We start from the raw sequence: 24838 nt of genomic DNA, 5'->3' as shown, positions 1-24838 counted from the left end.
ACGTTAGTGGCACTAACGTGGGTGTTTTTGGCTTCGCAAACGTTAGTGGCGTTCACTTTTTCCACTAACATTGGAGTTTCCCTTTCCTTCCACGTTAGTTCTCACGTTAATGTAACTAATGTGGAAACTAACATAGGTCTTCTTGTCCTTTGCTAACGTTAGTGGTGTTTACTTTTACCACTAACGTTCCATGCTCTCTTTCTTCAAAGTTAATACCATTAACTTTCTCACTAACGTTGGGGCTTCTCTTTTCTTCCACGTTAATGGCCACGTTAGTGGCACTATCATATCCACTAACGTAGCTCTTCTCTGCTTCTTGTTACCTGAAATCAATCAAACAAAGTGCATCAAAGTCTTGCCCTTAATCATGGGATCATGCATCATCCATTTTATCATTCAATTCATGCATAATTCTTATGAAATCATTCAAAATTTACAATGTTTGCTTGAATCATGGTATGATTGCATTTTCAACCAAATACTTGCTTATTTCCTAAGAAAATGCATGAAACCAACCTAAAGCATACAAAAAATGGCTAGTAAAACTAGCCAAGATGCCCTGGCATTACAACACCAAACTTAAATCTTGCTTGTCCCCAAGCAAGAAAAGAACTATGCACAAAGAATTCTCTTAATTGGAATGTATTAAAGAATTGCTTTTGATGCCTTAATGGGTGAAGTGAATAAGTGACAGTGGGGTGAACTCTAATTTGTATGCTTATGCAAGGATTCCAGTGCTCATTAGTCCTCACATTTTGGAAGTCTTAGATCTTAGGACTTCCATTTAAATGATATTATGGAATCCTCTTTATAGATTGTCACCTGAAAGCAGCACTTATTTTCTAGCATTTTTCTTTCTTTGTGGAATTTGGCCTCGACTCTAGGTGTCATGTATCAAACCGGCTTTTTAAGATAAGCTTTCAATCAATACTTCCAAACCAGTTGGTCTAAGGTATTAGATGTTGAAGCACCCCTTAGGATTTACTTGCTCAAGCCTCTCTCTTTGATACAAATCCACCACAAGCATTTAACTAGGACAATAACTCTTTGAGTTCTTGTTTCTTTCTTTTTCTTCCTAGTAATTGATGCTCAAAGCCTTGGGCTTGTTCTTTGTTTTTATTCTTCTTTTGTTTTCTTTTGTTACTGCTTCTTGGATCAATAGATGTCTGAGAAATTCCATAATACTTCTCCAAACTTCATTTCCTGTCTATGAGCTCCCATGCAAGTTTTCACAAACATGCAACCTCAATACACAATCATACAATCAGAACCTCCACTCCTCTTAATCTTTTGCTTGCCCCCAAATTAGGAGTAATCACACATGCATACAAAGAAAATAGAAGACAATCATGCAATTTAAAGTGCTGGAAATAAGTAAGAGGAAAAAGAAACTTTATCACCTTGTAGTTCATCTTCATTGTTGTTGCCCTTTTCCTCCTATTCTTTCCCTTCCCACACCAAACTTAGAATGATTGCTTATACTCAAGCAACAATTAAAATAGTGGTGATGGGGTCTATGATGGATCATGAATGTCTTAGAATGAAGTGTGAGTATGCATGTGTTTCAGCAAGCAAGATTAAGGATACAATAAAGGCACAAGAGATACAAACAGAGACATTTTGATTGCATTAATAAGTGGTGTGCTTGGTACCTTGCATAAAAGATAAGTGGCAACACCAAACTTAGTGTGACACTCTCAATTTAGAATGTTGCAAGTACCCAGTGAAGATTGAAAATCAAATTGTTGCATGGCAACACCAAACTTATAATGCAATCATATGCCAAATTATTGAAAGTAAACTAAGCAAAGCAATGAAATGTTACCTACGGTTAGGTTGCCTCCCAACAAGCGCTCTTTTAATGTCATTAGCTTGACATGTTGTTCATGACTTTCTTTCTCTTCTTCCAGTTTGTTAAGAGGAATGACCTCAAGAGGAAAGAGGAGCCAGTTAATGCCCCTTGTTTTGAGTGCCTCTCCCCAGCAAGCTTTCTTTTGTTGTTAGCTTAAGGAAACTTGCTTGTTGGGGTAGGGGTGGGATGGCTTTTGGTTGACCTTTTATTTTTCATGGATATTCTCCTTCTTTTCTTGGTCATCATCCTCTTTTTAGTGCTCATGTTGATTGCCTTCACCACCTTAATTTCAGAACTTGGGTGTTGTATGATGGTCGGAGTGTCTTCTTCTTCAAGAGCTTCTTGAATTGGTGGTTCAACGAACTCACCCTTTATGCAACTCTCTGTGTCATTAAAGTAATGTGGACTCCCTTGATTGACTTCCTCCTTTTCTTCTGCATGGTGTTGCATTGAGCCTTTTGGGAGTGAGTTTGCATGTTCCTTTGTCACCCTTAGTAGCCTCTGTGGGTATGAAGCTTTGGGCTAATATACTCTCATAACCTCCTCCTTCTTCACAGAACTCTCACTTGGTATGGGTGTCTCCTTTTCTTGTTCTTCTGATTCCTCCCTTGGATTTTGATGAGCGGATGATTTATACGCCTTTTGGCATTATTTTTATATAATTTTTAGTATGATTTAGTTAGTTTTTATTATATTTTTATTAGTTTTTAAGTAAAATTTATATTTCTGGACTTTACTATGATTTTGTGTGTTTTTCTGTGATTTCAGGTATTTTTTGGCTGAAATTGAGGGACCTGAGCAAAAATCTGATTCAGAGACTGAAAAAGGATTGTAGATGCTGTTGGATTCTGACCTCCCTGCACTCGAAGTGAATTTTCTGGAGCTACAAAACTTCAAATGGCACGCTCCCAATTGCGTTGGAAAGTAGACATTCAAGGCTTTCCAGCAATATATAATATTCTATACTTTGAGCGAGTTTTGATGATGTAAATTGGTGTTAAAACGCCAGAACTAGCATAAAAGTTGGAGTTAAACGCCCAAACTGGAACCAAAGCTGGCGTTTAACTCCAGGATCAGCCTATGCATGTGAAAGGTCCAATGCTCAGCCCAAGCACACACCAAGTGGGCCCAAGAAGTGGATTTCTGCACTACCTATCTTAGTTTATTCATTTTCTGTAAACCTAGGTTACTAGTTGAGTATAAAAACTACTTTTAGAGATTTATTTTGTACCTCGTGATATTTTACATCTGACTTTGTATCTTCTACGGCATGAGTCTCTAAACCCCATGGTTGGGGGTGAGGAGCTCTGCTGTGTCTTGATGGATTAATATAATTACCACTGTTTTCTATTCAATCACGCTTGCTTCCGTTCTAAGATATTCATTCGCACTTAAACATGATGAATGTGATGATCCGTGACACTCATCACCATTCTCAACTTATGAACGCGTGCCTGACAACCACCTCCATTCTATCTTGGATTGAATGTGTATCTTTTAGCCTCCATTCCGAAAGATCGAAGTCTTCGTGGTATAAGCTAGGATTATTGGTGGCCATTCCTGGGATCTGAAAAGTTTAAACCTTGTCTGTGGTATTCTGAGTAGGATCTGGGAAGGGATGACTGTGACGAGCTTCAAACTCGCGAGTGTTGGGCGTAGTGACAGACGCAAAAGGATCACTGGACTCTATTCCAACATGATCGAGAACCGACAGATGATTAGCCATGCGGTGACAGCGCACATGGACCATTTTCACTGAGAGGATGGGAAGTAGCCATTGACAACGGTGACACCCTACACACAGCTTGCCATGGAAGGAGCCTTGCATGCGTGAAGAAGAAGACAATAGGAAAGCAGAGATTCAGATGACAGAGCATCTCCAAAACTCCAACCTATTCTCCATTATTGAATCACAAGTACCTTTTATTTCATGCTCTTTTATTTTATTGCACACAAAACCCTTTTCATTGATAATCTCCTGACTAAGAGTTACAAGGTAACCATAGCTTGCTTCAAGACGACAATCTCCGTGGGATCGACCCTTACTCACGTAAGGTATTACTTGGACGACCCAGTGCACTTGCTGGTTAGTTGTGCGGAATTGCAAGTGTGATTGCAACTTCGTGCACCAGGTTTGCCATGGTACCACCGAGAGAATTGTGGGTAGTGATTTGCTTTGATAGATATCTAACTTGTGCCTCAAGCTTCTTAAGGGTAGCCCCCCGGTTCTGCATAATGGATTTTACTTCCTCTTTGAACGTCCTCATGTCATTAGATTCTTCCAAGAGAATTGCCAATAGGTTCTCTATCCTTGATAGCTTATCCTCGACAGGAGGGTGTACAACTGGGTTGGAATTTGGAGATTGAGGGTGGCTATTTTGTGAATGGAATTAATTGTTTTGTGGTTGTATGTTCTAAGAGTGGTATGACTCTTGTGGGTAATGATATGGGTTTTGTGGACTGTGAGAAGAATTTTGTGTATAATGCAATGAATTGTGTGAGTGGTGAGATGAATTATATGGATGTGGGAAGGAATTTTGTGTTGAGGCATATCCAAGTGTTGAAGGGTTTTGATGCGGAAAGCTAGGAGGTGAGGTTGAATAATTAAAGGATGATGGCTCTTGATGAATGGGGTGTGAATAAGTGAAATTTCTTTGGTTTTGATCTTCCCAGGAACAGCTTGAGTAGTGATCAAAGTTATCAAAATATGGACCATTTTGTGACCCTGGGAAGCACCCCGTTTTATGTTCTTGATATTCCAACCACCATTATCATAATAGCATGAATTATTTTGTGGTGGTGAGAAGTATCCCAAGTAACTTGATTGACCAAAAGATGATCTATACTCTATTTTTCTTCAAATTACTCTGTATCAAACAACAATCAACAAGATAAAAGAGATTGGAATTCCCCTTGTCACAGATGAGGAAATTCCCAGTGAGGCAATATCACAAACAGTTAGTTAGCAAAAGAAAATAAAGAAACAAAAGAAACCAAAGACAAAAGAAAAGTGTCTAATCTAGTAAGTCAATCAACCGGTAGTTTGTTAATCACAATTAATCCCCGGCAACGGTGCCAAACTTGATGCATGGAAACCTGTCTCTAAACAAATTTCCCTTCGGCAAGTATACTGAATTGTCGTCAAGTAAAAACTCACAATAGAGGGAGGTCGAATCCAACGGGATTAACGGATTAAAAAATTAATGGTTAATTGATTATCCTAGTTAGACGAATCATATTTGAGTGATAAGTAACAAGGAAATGTAAATGGCATAAAAGTAAAGAAAGCAATAAAGTGCAGAAAAGTAAAATGGTAAGAAAAGTAAATGTAAGAACTAAAAATAAAATGAACATTGGGATCAAGAGATATTGCAATCGTCCGGATCAAGTTCATTCTCATCTCTTCCTCAATCAATGCATTCATTGATCTCTTTGGCAACCTTAAGTGATTGGATCCTAATTCCTTGGCAATCCAATCTCTCTACGCTTGAACAATTTCCCAATTCCTTGATTTAATTGCTCATGGGAAGAGATGAAGTTTGGTCACTGATTATACCACACACATTCATAGATCACAGTATTGGAAGAATTAAATGTCACAATATCCATCCAATCCCCAACCTAATCCTAATGTGAGAGAGCATTTCTAGCATGATTTCCTCATTCCTCTTCCAAGGTTCAGAGAAAATCCCAAGTATGAGCAATTTCTCTTCCGAGACAATTACCCAATTAGATGAAGATCGAAAGCTCTCTAGTAAAATCAAGAAAAAAAGAAAGAAGAAGAAGGATAAAAACTACAATTGATCCATTAAATCACAATAGAGCTCTCTAACCCACTGAAAAGAGTTAGTTGTTCATTGCTCTACCAAAATAGAAAAGAAAGAAAGTGCAGAAAAATAAAGATGAAGATTAAAACTGAAATTGAAACTTCCAAGTTCATAAATGAAAAGTACAAACTAGAATTTAACTACTACTAAGAAAAGAAAAAGAAGAGAAAAGGAAGAAGAATGTAGGAGGGGAGGGAGTCCGAAGACCCCTCTTCTGTGGTGTGTCCAGCCTCCAGAATACTCCCTCTCCAATTCCCAGGATCCTTTTTCCCTTGAATGTAAAAACTAAGGCCTCTATATAGGCTCTCCTAAATTACAAAAATGAATTTAAAAGCAAATTACAATTAAATGAAAATTCATATTCTAGATGCTTCTTGTGGCCTTAATTGGTTGACACTTGTGGGCTTGCTTGCTTGTGGTTGGGTAATCCTTGAAAGAGAAGTGAATAAAGTTAAGGTCCAGGTGGTAATCGTTAGTGTTACCATTAGCCATCCCAACGTTTTTGAAAGCGAATCATTTAGAGCTCTACAACTCGAGTTACACTTCTTGGAAGGTGAAGAGGTCAGCTAGCCTTACTACAGGCTGATACCATGTTCATCTTTGCACTTTCGGGGCAGGTTTTCTCTCTCAAACTTAGTGTCCACCATGTAGTGCCATATATTCTTAGAAAGCTCTGGAATCCTACTTTCCTATGCCACTAGAATCACCTTATTTGGAGCTTTGTGGCTTAAGTTATTCTTCTTTGAAGAAGGCATGGTCAGGCTGCCGGGTGAGATTTTATCCACGTTAGTGGCACTAACGTGGCCACTAACGTAGGCCTTCTTTGCTTCGCAAACGTTAGTGGCATTCACTTTTTCCACTAACTTTCACAACTGCCTCCTTTCTTCCACGTTAATGCCCACGTTAGTGGCACTAACGTGGGTGTTATTGGCTTCTCAAACGTTAGTGGCGTTCACTTTTAGTTAAAGTCTTTAAGTTGGATATTTGGTGAACTACTTGTCATGGTGGCTTGTGCTTGAACTCATCTTGAAACTTCCACCAATGCTTGGACTTCCAATAAGCTCCAACATTTCCAAATAAATTCACCAAGCCTTGATGAAGTTCTTCCACGTTAATGCCCACGTTAGTGGCACTAACGTGGGTGTTATTGGCTTCGCAAACGTTAGTGGCGTTCACTTTTAGTTAAAGTCTTTAAGTTGGATATTTGGTGAACTACTTGTCATGGTGGCTTGTGCTTGAACTCATCTTGAAACTTCCACCAATGCTTGGACTTCCAATAAGCTCCAACATTTCCAAATAAATTCACCAAGCCTTGATGAAGTTCTTCACAAGCTTTGAGCTCCAAAAGTTGATCCTCTTGTATGCCAGGATCCTAAATCTTGTTTCTACACCCGTCTTTAAGTTGATCATCATTGTTCCAACCAGGTGGCAAGCAATCCAAATTCTCAATTAAGCATCCAAAAAACTTCTTAGACCCAAGAAATCTAGCTCTACACCAACCTTTGCATTTCGACTTTGAGCTTTCCACCACAATGAACCGTGCATGACAACTCCAAACACTAACCATCTCCCTTTTGCTCTTAAAGCCACAAAGAGCTCTAAGTTGACCATCCGTCTCAAGAAAACCATATACAAGTGGGAAAGTAAGATTTAAGGATAAGAATTTTACCTACTTGAATGTTGTGTTGGATGGTAATGGCTTTGGGAGAGGTATTTCCACCGGCTTTGATAATGTATGCTTCACTCCCTTATATTCTTCCTTGAATACTTCCACCTCTTAGCAAGCTTCTTCAACTTCAACCTCTTCCTCTTGGTAGCTTTCTTCAATTTCAATTCCTTACTCACCAACTTCTTTTATACATTCCTCATTGTTCAGGTCATGTGTTGGAGGTTGTTCTCTAGCCTTCTCAACATCAATTTCACATCCCAATTAGGAAGGTTCGACAGTCTCAAATAGCACATTAGTTAGTGTGGAATTATCTTCAATAATAGGATTTATCGCTTGCTCAACCTCTTCTAATCGCTCATCATCTACAATATGCCTAAGAGGTTGCACATTATCCTCTTCAACATCAAATTCCTGCTCAATGGAAGAAGGTTCAACAACTTTCACAAAATCATCAATAACATCACTTGGTGTGAAAGCGTTCTCAAGCTTGGAATCCACCTCTTGTTCAACTTCGCATAGGTCTTCAACCACTTCCTCTTTTTCAACAATCTCCATACTTTCCGCTTGTTGTACAACATACTCCATTTCTTTGTTCTCATGTTGAGATTCTAAAATCTTCTTCATGCTCCTCTCTTCGATTGATTTTTCACATTCATCCGTGGAACTACTTTGCTTGTGGCATGTATCCCATGAGTCCACGGTGGCTTGAATTTTAGCAATGTTAGCCATGATAGTTTCACATGTCCTTTAGACTTTCTCTTGCTCCTTTTGATGGATGGTTGCTTGAAGCCGATCCATTGCTTCCTTGAGATAATCCATTGGCTCTTGTGCTACTTGGCTAACATAAGTAGAATCATATTACTCTTGGAATGATGGATATGGACACTCTTCCACAGAAGGTTATGGTGGAAAAGAGAGTTCATCTTGCGGTTGAAAAGGAGATGCATTCAAGCTTGAAGGTTGGAAAGTGCCTTGGTTGTTGGTAGAAGGTTGAGGTATACGGGATATAAGCTCTTGGAGGGTAGAGGTGAAACCGGTGAGGGTAGAGGTGAGTGTGGTTTGAAGCTCTGCTTGCTCTTGAAGAATGATGCCTAGTGTATCATCCATAGGAGCTTGGTTGGAGGGAAAAGAAGGGTTGTAAAGGGACATGGGGACATGGGAACATCTGTTCAGCCGAGCCTGAGGCGATTAGGACGTTTGTGGTATAAGCTAGAATCATAAAGCTTCATTCTTTGATCCGAAAAATCTGACCTTGTCTATGGCATTTTGAGTTGGATCACCAGAGATTGAATTGCTAGAGCTTCACCCTCGTTCGGATTAAATGACCATAAGCGTGGCGTTTGATGTGGATCAGAGGAGATTAATGACCATTAGTGTGGCGTTAATCATATACAGCTTGCTATGGAATAAATCATTCATTATTATTGGAATAGACAGTAAGAAATGTTAATCCATAAAGATAAGGCATCTCCAAAGCCTTAACTGATTTCTCACTATTGTTTCTTTGTTATTTCTTTATTGTTTTCTTATTTATTTTATGCGCATTCAACAATAACCAATCAACTTTCTATTTGCCTGACTAAGATCTGCAGGATAATCACTGCTTGCTCAGTCCGACAATCTTCGTGAGATCAACCCTCACTCACCTAAGGTATTACTTGGATGACCCAGTGTACTTGCTGGTTAAGTTGTGCAAGTTTAAATTTTGCGCACCAATGGTCCAGAAGGACCCATAACGGACACATCCACATCCGAAGCCAACACTTGGACCTAAGCCTTCAAGGCTTCCTTAGTCATTGAAATGGCGGCCTTAGCATCAGCAAGTAAGTCAACATTCTGTCTCTTCAACCCTCCACCTCTGCCCTTGCAGCATCGGCTTTAGAGTGAGCAGCAACGGCAACCTTCTCGGCATTGGCAGCAAGCCTTTGTGCTGCAGCCACTTGAGTTGTGAGCTTGAGCTCCAGATTTGACAAGCTTTAGATCTTCAAACCTGGATCTTCAGCCTCCTTCACTGCCTTTAACTTAGCGTCCATGATGAGCGGATAATTTATACGCTTTTTGGCATTGTTTTTAGGTAGTTTTTAGTAGGATCTAGCTACTTTTAGGGATGTCTTCTTTAGTTTTTATGCTAAATTCACATTTCTAAACTTTACTATGAGTTTGTGTGTTTTTCTGTAGTTTCAGGTAATTTCTGTCTGAAATTGAGGGACCTGAGCAAAACTCTAATAGGAGGCTGACAAAGGACTGCTAATGCTGTTGGAATCTGACCTCCCTGCACTCAAAATGGATTTTCTAGAGCTACAGAACTCCAAATGGCGCACTCTCAACGGCGTTAGAAAGTAGACATCCAGAGCTTTCCATCAATATATAATAGTCCATACTTTATTCATAATTAGATGACGTAAACTGGCGCTCAACGCCAGTTCCATGCTGCATTCTGGAGTCAAACGCCAGAAACACGTCACGAACCAGAGTTGAACGCCCAAAACACGTTACAACTTGGTGTTCAACTCCAAGAGAAGCCTCAGCTCGTGGATAGATTAAGCTCAGCCCAAGCACACACCAAGTGGGCCCTGAAAGTGGATTTTTGCATCAATTACTTACTTCTGTAAACCCTAGTAGCTAGTCTAGTATAAATAGGACTTTTTACTATTATATTTTCATCCTGGATCCTGGATTGTATTTTTGATCCTGTGATCACGTTTTGGGGGCTGGCCTCTCGGCCATGCCTGGACCTTCATTACTTATCTATTTTCAACGGTGGAGTTTCTACACACCATAGATTAAGGGTGTGGAGCTCTGCTGTACCTCGAGTTTTAATGCAAGTACTTCTATTTTCTATTCAATTCGACTTATTCTTATTCTAAGATATTCGTTGCACTTCAACTTGATGAATGTGATGATCCATGACACTCATCATCATTCTCATCTATGAACGCGTGTGACTGACAACCACTTTTGTTCTACCTTAGACCGGGCGCATATCTCTTGGATTCCTTAATCAGAATCTTCGTGGTATAAGCTAGAATTGATGGCGGCATTCATGGGAATCCGGAAAGTCTAACCTTGTCTGTGGTATTCCAAGTAGGATTCTGGGATTGAATGACTGTGACGAGCTTCAAACTCGAGATTGCTGGGCGTGATGACAAACGCAAAAGAATCAAGGGATTCTATTCCAACATGATCGAGAACCGACTAACCGTGCTGTGACAGAGCATTTGGACCATTTTCACTGAGAGGATGGGATGTAGCCATTGACAACAGTGATGCCCTACATACAGCTTGCCATGGAAAGGATTAAGAAGGATTGGATGAAAGCAGTAGGAAAGCAGAGATTCAACAGGGACAAGCACCTCCATACACTTGTCTGAAATTCTCACTAATGATTTACATAAGTATTTCTATCTTTATTTTCTGTTTATTTATTATTATTATTTGAAAACTCCATAACCTTTTATTATCCACCTAACTGAGATTTACAAGATGACCATAGCTTGCTTCATACCAACAATCTCCGTGGGATCGACCCTTACTCACGTAAGGTATTATTTGGACGACCCAGTGCACTTGCTGGTTAGTTGTGCGAAGTTGTGATAAAGTGTGATTCACGTTTGAGAGCACTACCAAGTTTTTGGCGCCATTGTTGATGATCACAAAATCCGTGCACCAGTCCCCAGACGCTTCCAATTGAGCCTTCAGAATACCGATATCCACCTACGCTTGACAAAGCTTGCCGTCCAGAAAAAGGTTCTGAGAGAGCATCGGCCCCACCTTAAGAACTATGGCAACAGAGCGAATGAGGGCATGATACACGAATCTGGCCTGCTCGGCGACATCGCAATCTTTAAAAACTTCCTTGGTTGCAAGCAGCAAATGCTAATCAATGAACTCAGGCACATCAACGAAACGATCTATCACGCAAGAAAGTATAACTCCCTTGCCACCTCCCTCTCTGTTGCCCCCTTCAACTGGCCTCTTTGTTTCCTATCGGGCTTGGAGATCGTCATCCCCATGAGTTCCCTCAGCCATAACCTCCTGAGAAATGGTTTGGGAACTAGGAAGAGAAGCAGCTTGAGGAGTTGAATGGGAAGTCCCATCACCCCCACTCCCCGAACCAAGAACAAAGGCAGCCTTTAACCTCGCCAAATTTGTTTGACCATCATCCATCCCAACTACAAAACACAACAGCAACAAAAACTATAAGTTATAACATCGAAAATCAAAATATAAACTCGAAAACTAAAAAAGAAAACCTACCAATATAAGACCAACCCATCTCGGGATTCCCCATGACATCTCGAGGATTCAATGGCCGGTCCCCAAATACTGCCAACAAAACATCGGCGATATCTTTGTTCTCGGAAGACAGAGCCTCGTAGGTTGTCCCCGTCAGATAGGAAGCCCATTCCCTAAAATTCCAGTAAGTGGAGATTCTGCACTCCCCCTCCAGGGTCAACCAAAAACGATGATGACCTCAATCAGGACGGACCTTGAAATACTCTGCCTTGAACCCGTGAAACAAATCCTCGAATATCCGACAATTCAGTTGAGCTTGGAAAAAGATGTAACCCTTCCGATGCTTTCCTTCCTTATGAGGAATGGTACAGAGAAAGAAGAACAGAAAGACCTCCACCCGAGCAAGGATCTCCAAGAAGGTACACACTAGCTGAAAAGTCTGAATAGCAGCCCAACTATTCGGATGTAATTGGCTTGGCACCGTGAAACCCCAATTCAAAAGAGCTATGGTGAACTTAGAAAAGGGCAGCCAAACCCCTACCTTCGTGAACAAGGGCTCATGCACCTACATTCAATTAGGAACCTGGGGAGATCTAAATTGAGATAGCACACCCTCTCATTTTCGTCGGCGAGCAAAAATCTCATACCGCCACTCTGCCTTACGGCCTCCACATACGGCCTCCTCCTCTCGAAGCCTTTGGAGATCATCCTTACCTAACCTAGAAGCTGTACTCGACATGTCAGAAATCACCCATTGGTAACGATCTGGTATGCCCCCGACCGAAAAGATAAGACCCGGATTTTTCTAAACCGCCCTCCGTTGCACCATACCTATATCCAAAGCGGGCACTACCATCTGCCTGCTACCCAAAATTGCAGAAAACACAAAGTCCTAAGACAATCCCAGGACCAAACATACCAGTTTCTAAACCACACTAACATAATGGCACCCCCAATTTTCTCCTACCACAATGCAAAGGAAACCCCAAAAGGGAACAACAAAGCCAAAACAAAGAGCGAAGTGTAAATAAGCAGGAAGAAGTCATCAACCTGTTCTCAAGAGCTAGAATAGAAAAAGAGGCAGCAAACAACGCAAACGTAGAAAAATACAGCACCACATCCCTTTGACAGCAACAACGGTCAACCAACGAGATAATCACAAGAAACAGCAGGAACGTTTGAAGAGATAAATAAAATAAAAAAAATTGAGAAGAAATAAAGAAGGAGTGTGAAGGAAGTAAAAATAAAACCCCCAACGTTTTTAAAATGAAATAGGGAGGGATGAGCAAAAAAAATGGAAAAACAAACCTTTCTCTCTCTCTCACTCATGTGTCACTATGATGCCTCGGAAAGCACAACGAACATATCCCATCATTGAGAAACACAACGGACGGACACAGGGTAACCCCGCATTCTGACCGTGGACTCACGAGCTCCCGATCTACGGAAATCCAAACTCACCAGCATCAGGGATGACATCAAGCTAGTATGCTAACTAATATACATATTAATGATGATTAATTAATGGTTAGAAATCGCAAAATATGCTAGTTGACTGATTTGTTAGAAAAATTGACAAAAAAAAATGTTAGTTATCTAGATTTTTCATAATAACTATATTGTTATATTATAAATTATAATTTTAATATATTTTATTTATCTCATGTAAACGGCATGTGTATACCTTTTTGGTTGTCAATACATCGAGATTATTTTTTTGAAGTTTAAAAATATAATTGTAAACATTTTTTTATACTCGCTATGGTATTCATTATTTTAATTGTACTCGTTATTTTTGTAATACTCATTTCAAAATGTAGCGCTTTATTTGCCCTTCATAAATGTAATGTATTCTTTGCTAAATCATCGGACTCTCCAACGAATTACACTGCTCCGACTAAATTGTGGTTGCATCCACCCTCATCCAAGTTAAATCGTGGAACTAAGCACGATTTGTTTTTATTGTAAAATCATTATTGCCCAATACAATATAGACGTTTCCTAGTAAATCGTTGCTCCCTTACATGATTTACCTATAAACTTGAAATCGTTGCAGCCTACAATAATTTATATAAATTTTAAAGACAAAAAATACCATCAAAATTTATTTGATAATTGAATAATATTATAGTTCAATTACTTATGTAATTTACACTCTTATTAATATAGTATAAGAAATGCAGTGATGATTTGTGAATATTTGTATATTAAAACAATATTTGATAGATCATAGATGTAATAATATTCTTTTGTAGTTTACTTTTTTACTCTAACAAAAATAGCAGTTATCACCTTCCAAATTAACATGTAAAAAAAAGTGGCAGAATTATTAGAACGGTACTGCCGTTATACTACATGACCAAATTATTTTAATAACTAGGATGAATTTGGCTAAACTTTATAAATAAGTTCTTTTGATAAAATAACTTAAAATATAAGGACTTTTATGAATAATAACCAATGTTCTAAAAACCGATTCGAACTGGTCGGTCAGACTGGTGGAACCGGGAACCGTTAGTAAACACGGTTCGAACAGAAGACAAAATCGCAAGATTTGAAAATTGAAGTTGGCTTGCCGAACCGGTCGAGAACCGGTCGGTCGAACTGTCCAGCCACCACCTGCTACCGCCGCCGTCGGAACTTCGAACAACCACCGCATGCTCCCTCACTTCCCCTCCATCGCGCCGCAGCCATCACAACCTTCCTTCCCTTCCATCGCGACAGCCGCCGTGCGAATGTCGAAGCCTCTGTCGCGCAGGTTCCCCACTTCTTCTCCTCCTCCTCATTCAGATACACATATACAGCGCCCCACCCCCAAAACACAAACCCTAGGTTACTCCCCCACTGCCGCAAGGGTCTCACTCAATGCCGCCGTTGCGCTCAGACACCATCATGTCTTCGTCCGGTCGTCTGCGGCTCCACGCTTCTTCCTCATTCAACAATTGGTGGGTCTTCCTCAAGCTCACTAAGGCAATGGCTTCATTTTTTTTAAAATTTTCGTTCTGTTTTTTATCTTTGCTCAGAACATTAATTCAATGATTTTTTTGAGATTCTGCTAGAACATTGATTTTTTTTAATTCTGTTAGTGCTACTCAGATTGAAATTTAAATCATTGATTAGCTCTGCTCTTGTGCTGTATTATACTATTTTTTGTTTTGGATTGAATCATTGAATAAATAGTTAATTTAGTTTAGTTAATCTTTGTTAAAAATTAGACTGATTTAGTTCACTGCTTAATCTTGTTAACCTTCTTTTAGTTCTCAAGTTGCTTGCTGCTTCAATTTAAAGGGATTGTGAATTTTGGTTTAAGCTATGATTGAAGTTTCCTTCATTTAGGTGTTCTTTACTTTTCCAGTGAAACTTAGCCTTTGATTCTTTAAGCATACAGGTTCAAGTTATTGTTCTCAGCAATGTGATTCTTAGATATTTCTTTCTTTACTGCTTTGTTTTAAATGTTTCTATAGGTGTTATGTTGTTGCTGTGTTTTAAATGTTCCTTTGATTCTTTTTTGTGATGTTGCCGTGTTATCTTTCTTTTTCTTAAATGTTTGTATTGATTTACTGTCCGAGGACCTACATACCAACTTGCATTCTTGCAATGAAACTTTTTATGTTAAAACTGTTTTTGCATACAAAATAAATATGGTTTGATAATTTCTAATTGATATAATTTACTGTGGGATGAGCTAGAAATTACTTTGAAGGTGTTGGGAAGGAAAGGAGGTTATTGAGCAATTGAAGAGTTGATAGTGCTAGCCTTTTTTTTGCTATTAATCATTGTGTTGAACTTGTTAAAATTGATTTAAAAACTGTTAATTTATCTTGTTAAAATTATGTTTGAAAATTTTGTTAATCTTAGTTAAATATAGTTTATTTTCGTTAATCTTGGTGTGTTTATTTATATTTTATTTATTATTTTATTATAAAACGGTTATTTTGGTTAAACCACGTTTAAATTGATTAGACCAATAAATCAATAAACCAATTACTAAAACGGTTCGATGACTACTTCTGTTTTCAGAACCTTGATAATAACTTTTAAATAAGTTATTTTGTGTTTAAAAAATTATTATAGAAGTCATTATTTTAAAGTTGTGCATTAAATAGGAGTGATAAAATAGTTTTTAAAAATAAGAAAAGTCACGTTTTTTAACTTCTTCAAAAACTCTTAAATAACTTTTTAAAAAATTAAAAGTTTATCTAAAAAATTATACCAAACACTATTAATGTAACTTTTTATAAGTCAAAAGTAAAAAAAAAAAAGTAATTTTTTGGTGTTTCCCACACGGACCCTAAGTTCAACTCTGCTAATCTAATAGTTTGACATAAAAAAAAATAATTGAAGAGAAGCTATACATAAGAAGAAGAAAAAAAATTACTTAAACTTGATTACAAAAATAATTTATTCACCTAACATTTCGATCAAACGAGGACAAGAAGAAAGTATTTTTAAGGTAAATACAATTGATAAAATATTTGACTAGAGAGTATAACATAATTAAGGTGTTAAATTCAATGCCAAAACAAACTTAAATATTTAGCAGCTGGAAAATATATATTTCACTAAGTTGAGACTGATTTGGTATCAACTCATTATTATTCAGTTAGCAAAATACAATAATAACAAAACTATACAAAGCTAATAACAATATAGTAATAATAACAACAGGTCCAATATGTAGGAGGGATGGTTACATACTCCTCCAGGGGTTGTGTCCCCATAACCTTGCTCTCACTAATTGTCACAGTTCATAGCACTTAGCAAATATGATACAACAGATGAAGACGAAGCAGCAGCTCATTTACATCACAGAATTTTCAATGAACAAATAATAATGAGATTTAACCTTTGGCAGAATATCATTTCGGCATATTTTTGCGCTTGCCGAGCCTTGGAATGCCACAAAACCTTATTGAACACAAGGAGGGTTAGATCAGAGAAGAAGATATCCAATTCAAAATGCAGTGTTCTCCTCAGCATAAAGAAAGAATGGAGTTTCAATCATCAATGTATGACTTTATAACTCCCTTGGATGTTAATGTACCTCACTATAAAGATAAATCATAACTTATCTCTCTGCTTTCATGCAACTCCTCTTTTTCCATTTTGTTCTTGACTGTAAAGAGCATTTAACTGTTGTTGCAACTGTCCAAAGCAACAAACAAATCCTTTATTAATTTTACTGAAACCTTTAAAACATCAAGTTCGACCGTTTCAGCTGAAAATATATGCTAGGCATATGCAACGTAGGCAGGAACCAAATATGTGTAAAGAAAAACATGCAGGCATAAGGAATAACCTACCTGCTGGTATTTTAACCTTTCAGAATTCAATTCGTCGGTCAAATTCATCATCCTGTTATACAAGGAGGAGGAATGGGAAGGAGGGAGATACTTAAGCTTCTTGTTTTCAACAAACGAGTGCTCAGAAAGTATTCGCAAACTGGTTTAACTTACCGCGCTTGAAGTTCCGAAACTTTTAGCAGTAGCAGTTGCTCCCTCTCCGAGGCTGTTGTTTCGATCTATAACCGACTCAAATTTTAGCTCAGAAGGGAAAAAAAAAGCTCATAAAAATAAAAATCATTGGATATCTTATTGCAGAATTATTCCACCAAAAATTAGTACGCTAGAGATGAAAGCTATGAAGCATGGATACTTTGCTTAGTTGTAATGTCAATGTATCGGACCTATTTCGGACACGACACTCACCCGACACTCGTTCGGCACACGTGTCTTCTGTGTCCAATCCTGCCTTAATAAAAAAATAAAAATTGCTTTTCTGGACACGCTTAGACACACCTAAATACTACCATGTGTCAACGTATCCAAATCTTATTCTTAACTTGTACTCTTGAAATGAATTTAGAAATAGTATATACTATCATTTATTAAAACAAAATTATTCTAAATACTTTATAGAATTAAAAAAGACATTAAAATGGTTAAAATATTAATTTATATTTTAATATCAATTTAAAATATTAAAATGTTCTTACAAATTACCTAAAAATACTTTATATTTTATATATATGTCGTGTCCCAGTGTCTTATAAAAATTTAAAATTCATGTGCTCACGTGTCCCATGTGAGTGTCAATGTCCGTGCTTCATATGATGAAAGGTTTAGGTTATTTGCATGAGATAATAAGTTATAGACAACAACAACAATAGTAAGAGATGATGGGTCATTAATATAAGGTGGAAACTCAGGTACAGTCATTTCACATGAAATTGACTGCACCTAAGTTTTCACCTTAATATAAAAATGTCATATGCTGATAGGTAGGAATGATTAAGCATGCAGGATCAAGATTCTCTAAAGTGAAAAAATTAGTAAAGTAGTAAAGTGAGAAATTAATCACTCTTAACAACAACAACAACAACAACAACAACAATGGTAGTAAGAGATGACTGGTCATTAATATAAAAATGTCATATGCTGATAGGTAGAAATGATTAAGCATGCAGGATCAAGATTCTCTAAAGTGAGAAATTAATCACTCTTAAATTATGATAATGAGACACAGATTTAATGGGAGTTATAAAATTAATGATGATTAACCCTTTACCACTTTACCAACTTCTTCACTTTAGATTATCCAAATTCAAGCATGCAAGTGACAGTAAATTCAAGGAAAAGTACTCACATTCCCATTGTTCTCTGGAGTGCGAGGTAATGGTGGCAACTTTCCATTCTGAGAAGCTGAAAATTTTAACTGTATTCATTACACGCCATTCAACATCATAGATAACAAAGAATATTTGTCAAACATAATCCATGAAACCCACCATCAACTGCCTCAGCAGGTTGCAAGCTATTCAAAAGATTCATTATGAGATCCTGAAATTAAACAGCTTCCAATAAGATTATAAATTGAATTGCATTTGAGATGAATCAGTTTCTCAACAGACAAATACAATCACATTATAAACCATTTCTTCAAACCTCAGTTTACCTCACCTGTTGAATAGATGTCTGATGAAAAAGGTTTTGAAGGTGAGGTATAAGAGGTGAGGCAGAAACATTGATATTCGCAGAATCTTTTGATGACTGACCAACTGGCTGAAGAGAAAAAAAAAATACATTTAGTTAAAGACAGAAAAGCATGATATACCAAATACAAATACAATTTTTTTTTCTTTTTTTACTTGAGTAACCAAATAGAGGGAAAATATGCACAAAATGGAAAATCAACAAACCATTTGTTTGGCATCCGACATCCAATCACCAACACTGGCAGATTTCCTCAGCGGTGATCCCTACGTGTAATGTAACAGAATATCAGCTCGGGAATAATTAAAAAGATAAATTCGAGCAACTGCATAAACAGATATCTGTCATAATCAAAAGGTTATCCACCAACCTGTGAAGATCTGCGTGAAACTGAACTTACGGGGATATCCTGTTCAACATCATGAAGTCAGTTAAAGTTATAGATAGGGACAACTTAATTTACAAGAAAATAGCATACCTTCACCAGATCTAAATTCTCTCTAGTCACTGAGAATCGTCCTTTGATTTGCACTAGATTAGTCTTAGATTTATCATCCAAAGAATCTCTGTATCCTATCAGCATAATGTTAACAAAGTTAATCCCATGTTTAAAATAAAAAAAATGCCTGAGTTCCCAAAATACCATAACTCCCACCAAACACCCTTGTGGTACACACAATAGTCCAAATACCTCCAGAAGATTTTATTGGAGCTGATAAACTATTTGCTGAAGCTCTGTTTGGAAGCATCAATGGACCACTAAAGTTGGGAGCTCGTCGGGAATCACGACTATTTTTGTCACCTGATGACTGATTTTCACTCTCTAACCTAAAATGTAAGGAAGTATTGAGAATTTTTACAAGAAAACGGTCATGCCCATAATAACAAGAAAATCTCCATCACCAAGAAGCATAAGAAATTGGAAGATGCACACAACATTGGCTTTTCCATTCATTTAAACTTCAAATTACACTTAATACAATGTTATATCTAGACATAGAATCAATGATAAAAGTAAAAGTAGGATTCTCCTCCAAACATGTCCTCTGCCTATAGTTTACCTAACAGTATTTTTCAGACTAAAAAGCCACAAACTTTTTTACTTTTTGCAGCCTCATTCATTAATAACATTTCATTCGTTAGACATGATGGTGAATCACCAAATTCTTTACTAAATCACATAGAGCTAGAAGGAATACTACATTCTACAGGCTGTGTAACATAGGCAATAAATGAAAGAAAAAGCAAGATTGAAAAGTGTGTTTCCATCAACAAGTGTTCAATGCAATGGAAAGTAATGATCCTCTCAACAGATAAAAATAGAGCCTAGAGTTAGCTGTTATTACCTCCAATCAGCAAAAACGAAGAATTAAAGGCAAGTATAACTATGAGAAACCTAACCTCAACTTTTATATTATGCCATCATGCTAGTTATTTCAAAATGCTGATAAGGATTATACTGAAATTGTTCAATAATAACTAAAACTTTATCACTTTATCAGCTGCTGTGTTCCCTCATTAACCATCCAAACATGGAAAAGTTTATCAATCCATCCCTTCCCTTTCCATTTTATCCCATTATTTTCCCTCCATTTCATTCCCTCTAAGACTTCTACTATAGCCTAATATAAGGGAAAGGTAAGATCTAATAAAAATACTATGGGGAAGAAACAAATATATAATATAATATATACTATGAAAATGCATTGTACCTTTCAAATGTAGACCCTCTATCAGGTAAAGAATGACCAAGAACTGTGCCTGGCACCAGTGGCCCACTCTGGGTTTTACGAATCCTCGTTGATTGAGTTTTGGTCTTGCTCAATCCTGTATCCTTATCTAGGGTAGAAGGTGATGCCTCGGCAACCAATCCATTTCTCTTCTCACTTTGTGGTGTGGGATGATAAACACCTACTTCTAGTCCAAACTCATCTTCTTGTGAGTTTTCTGAATTCTTGTCCACATTAAGCTGAAAATCAGTTGTATCCTGCGATGGCAAATAAAATATCAAAGAATTATTTTTATGGATAATTTAAAATAGTTGAACCAACCTTGTACTCGCTAACACTTTTGGGTTCATCTTCTTCCCTCATCTCGGCAAAACCATCATTGTTCTCTACCTAGTAAAATGTGAAGCCAGCACTTCAAAGTCAAATCAAACAAAGGGAAAGAAAAAAAATAGTCAAGCAAATTAACATCTGAAACATGGTAATACCAATGAAGCCTGAGCTTTCAAATCATCAAGATCAAAGTTCCATGCACTAACTCCTCGCTTATATTCACTCTGCAAAATAAGATTGGACGATTATATTTTAGCAGTAATAGAAGCAATAATATATTTTACAATGTTAACTTAAGCTTTTAAATGTTAAAATCAAAACAGAGAAGTGATTCTCATTTCTACTTTTGTCACTTCAAAACCCCCCTTTCGGGATCAAAAGACCGATTGCATAAATCATCTCCAAGGAAACAGAAGAAGGAAAAAAAGATAATTGAATAACGGGGAATGAGAGGAGATGCAGAAAAGTTCCTGCCAAAGAGTAACAGTCTAGAAAGCATAACCATGCTACCATAGTGTCATATCCACATTCCATACTATTGTACCAAAATTTGCATGTGACAACTTAATTACATATTTACATATTTTGAAAATCAGATTTACCTGAGATATTGCTTCTTGCTCTGCAGAAGGCATTCTCTTTAGTGCTAGTTGAGCAGCATCTTTAAGCTGTAAGGGTTTTGCAAAATCAAGCAAAAGCAGAAAGACAAGAAAAAAACGGGCTGGCAGCAAAGCACATGTGAAATCAAACCTGCAGAGCTTTTACGCGATTCCAAAGTGGAGGTAAGTCGGCAAACAATTTCTTTACAGAAAGCTCAGGAGGCTTGGCTTGCTTGAAGAAAGAATGTTTCAGTAACTTCTCCACCGTCGGTCTCTTTGTCGGATCTTTTACCAAGCACATAGCAACCATTTCCTTAAAAGACTGATCACGACTGGAAATTCTTAATTAGACTACTGCTACTACTATCAATAGCATTTCGATAATAAGAAATAAAAATATCATAACAGGCTATAGCCTTGATACGTGAAACGAATAAAACCAGGCAGAAAGAACACGAATACCTTAGAGAACTTCCTATCCCGATCATAATCAAGGCCCGGAGGGGCATTCTGTATGGTCATTAGAAGCACCTATTTGCAAAACAAACGCCAAGTCATTCTCTGATTCCTATGTTACAAATTACACAATGCAAGATCTTGAAATAGGTCCATTTTTAATACATTTCCAGGCGTCTCAAGTCTCAACTCAGACAAATAACAAATACCTTCATGGGAGGATATTTCGAGAAAGGTGCATGACCATGAGCCAGCTCAAGAGCCGTAATCCCAAAAGACCATATATCAGCCCTGTCAAACATTCCATTCACACGTTTTAAAAGGGGAAAAAATCTTGCAAAGCTCGAAGGCATGTAAGGATAGGTTTAGTAGTGCTCTAACTTATGAAAGAATGAACAAATCTTTTCTATTCGGTAAATAAAAAATTGTGCGTTTTCGCTTCTGGCTTTTAGATGCCAAAGTATGCTCATCATGAACAGCCGCAACAATGCCATGCCAAGCCAAGCCAAAGCCAAATTCTTGGCAGTTCAACCACCTTTTCCCACAATTATCCACAAACACAGCACACCAAGAATCAAAAGGAGGGGAAGGGGGGGAGATAAAAATTGTACGATGATCAATGATTAATCATTAAAGATACTCACTTGAAATTATAACCAGTTCCAGGCTGCAGCACCTCCGGTGCCATCCTACAAGATAAACACATACCTGTCAATCACATATCTATATACTCTGAGTAATAATATAGCACCCTAAACACCATCCTAATAACCAGTTGAAATCTTGAAAAGCAATCAATTCTTCTCTGGCTTAAATAAATGAAACAATTAAAAACAGAAAATAGAATTGAGAAATCAAACCAGCAAGGAGTTCCAACAAAAGTGTTCCTGGAACGCTGCCTATCGCCGGCATCAAACATGCAAGCAGAAACACCGAAATCAGCAAGTTTGATATCGCCATTGGAATCCAAAAGTATGTTCCCAGCCTTAACATCGCGGTGGATGTGGCCATGGCGGTGGAGGTAGTCAAGAGCCTTGAGTGTCTCCTTGAGTACGGATCCAATGGCATCTTCTTCGAAGCCGTCGGGGTATGCGACCTTCATGAGGTGGAGGCAGGAGCCTTGGTCCATAAACGGCATAACCACCCAGAGACTACGGTCGACGACGAAGGAGCAGAAGGCGCGGACGACGTTGGGGTGATCGATGAGGCTCATGGTCTGAGCCTCTCGCCGTATGTCGTCGAAGTTGCTGTTGCATCGGTCCAGATCCAGGACCTTCACGGCGACTTGCTCGTTCGAGGGGATGTGAACGGCGTGGTAGACGGTTGCGCTAGCGCCGAATCCGACTTCTTCTAGAAGCTTGTAGTCCCGCGGGTTCGCCGAGAAGCTTCTAGAATAATAGGAAGAAGAAGAGGTCATGTTTGTTTTGTTATTGTTGGTGATGGATGGATGAATGAAATTAGAGAGGAAGAGAGGGGATCTGCTTAGGTTGGTCAGACTGTGGGTTGAGCAGTGTTGACCCGCATCTCGATGAAGATTATTGGAACTCGAAAGAAAGAGAATTGACTTTTGTGGTGTGTTTGGGAGTTTGAAATGATTCTTTGTTGCAAGAATAGGTTGGTGCTTGTTCCTGCGATTTAGGGAGCTGTGTGGGAGAGAGAGGGAGAGGAGAGAGGGTTTGTCTGGTGGTGTGCCGGCCTAGGAGAGGGAGAAGGGAGAGAGGAAGTACAACACACGCTCTCATACTCTCGACTGGTCTTCTCTAGCTGCTGACGTGTCCCATGTTCCTGCTTTGGGCTTCATCTTGTCCCTCCATGTACTTGTACTGTTCGTTTCACTTCGCACCGGTTCGCTTTCCCTGCCCTCTTCCCTTCTCAGTTCTCACTCCTCTCCTTTCCTCTCCGGATTTTTTTTAAATAAATAAAAAAATATTATATTTACTCTTTTAGATTTGGAAAAATTCTTTCACGAAAAAAGTTTGAAGCCGATTAAGGTCTTTTTTAGAGATAAAATTATGGATACAAAGACGACTAAGACTTTGAAATTGAGAGGAAGGTTTGATAGACATGACGAAAAAATAAGGCAACTCTCTGCTATATTTATTGTTACCTTTTTTAAGAAAGGGAAGAGTTGTCTGGCAGAATTCTATAGAAAGATTATAGTGATCAAAGTTTTGAATAAACGATATAGTTATATTGCTCTTTCTCATAAACTTAGAGTGGTTTGGCGTAATAAGGGTGGTTTTGAATTATTAGACGGGAGGTCGGATATTTCTTGGACAAAGTCATGCTAGGGTCCTTGGTTGATCGAAGGACATTATGTGGCGGTAAAATCATAGTATGAAGAATTTCGTTTTTGTGAACGATCTTTTGATTTAACTTTGATATGAATTAGAGTTTCAGGCCTTTCGATTTAGTGTTACTAGAAACAAGCAATGCTTCGTATCGTGGTTGCAATAGAAAATCTGATTAAAGTTGATTTGGCTACCAAAATGACAAAAAGAGAAAGATATGTCTATATTTATGTCCAGATTAATTTGGACTTACAAGTGGTTAAGAAGATCATTGTGAAGTACGAGAGTCTAAATTTAATATGTGAGTCATGTGCAAAGTTTGGCCATGATATGATGGCGTGCAAGGCAAAGAGTAGAACGGTGACGGAGGTTGGCGTGACTAATGTCAAGACGGAGTAAACTGTTCCACAGCAGCCGACAAGTTCAAATTCAAAAAAATCGGTGCATGTTGAAAAAGAAAATTTTTAATTTGGCAAAAATCTTGGAAGAGATCACGTAACTAAAGCTACCCCGATAGTTGAGACAAATGTTATACATGATAATAACGTGGAAACTTCACAAGCAGAAAAGATGGATGGTTTGACACAAATGCTATGTAAAGGTAAATTGCATGTGGGTCTAAAGTCCAAAAAGCAAGCCCAATCTAAGGGACCTTCTTTCCATCATCATGATCTCATTTCAAGCCCAAATCCAAACACTCTCGTGTGGATGTGTCCAAGAGCAAGGGAACTTGGGGTTTTCATAAAAGGAAATAAGAGAATATGATCCAAGGCCAAGTGAGCAATCAAAAACAGGGAGAAGTTGCAAACCATTCCTATCGCGAGCGACAAAAACCACTTTCCTTACAAAATTCATC

At 38.1% G+C, this 24838-nt stretch overlaps 1 protein-coding gene across 1 annotated transcript; it reads right to left on the bottom strand.

Annotated features, from left to right (window-relative positions):
- Positions 1–16117: 16117 nt before the first annotated feature.
- On the bottom strand, positions 16118–23631 carry LOC107465954 (serine/threonine-protein kinase BLUS1). The gene is made up of 20 exons (XM_016084940.3): positions 22552–23631; positions 22336–22380; positions 21901–21982; positions 21698–21766; positions 21387–21557; positions 21239–21304; positions 20792–20860; positions 20628–20696; positions 20289–20563; positions 19268–19404; positions 19055–19149; positions 18947–18985; positions 18783–18842; positions 18544–18645; positions 18372–18423; positions 18230–18285; positions 17041–17105; positions 16888–16939; positions 16629–16729; positions 16118–16492 (listed from the first exon to the last, which is right to left on the bottom strand). The coding sequence occupies exons 1-19, from the start codon at positions 23106–23108 to the stop codon at positions 16667–16669; spliced, it is 2124 nt and encodes a 707-aa protein (XP_015940426.1). The 5' UTR covers positions 23109–23631; the 3' UTR covers positions 16118–16492; positions 16629–16666.
- Positions 23632–24838: the final 1207 nt, after the last annotated feature.

This window comes from Arachis duranensis, chromosome 9 (genome assembly GCF_000817695.3).
Source record: "Arachis duranensis cultivar V14167 chromosome 9, aradu.V14167.gnm2.J7QH, whole genome shotgun sequence".
NCBI classification, from domain to species: domain Eukaryota; kingdom Viridiplantae; phylum Streptophyta; class Magnoliopsida; order Fabales; family Fabaceae; genus Arachis; species Arachis duranensis.
The sequence above is the reverse complement of the archived record's forward strand: the minus strand, read 5'-3'. Positions and strand labels throughout refer to the sequence as shown.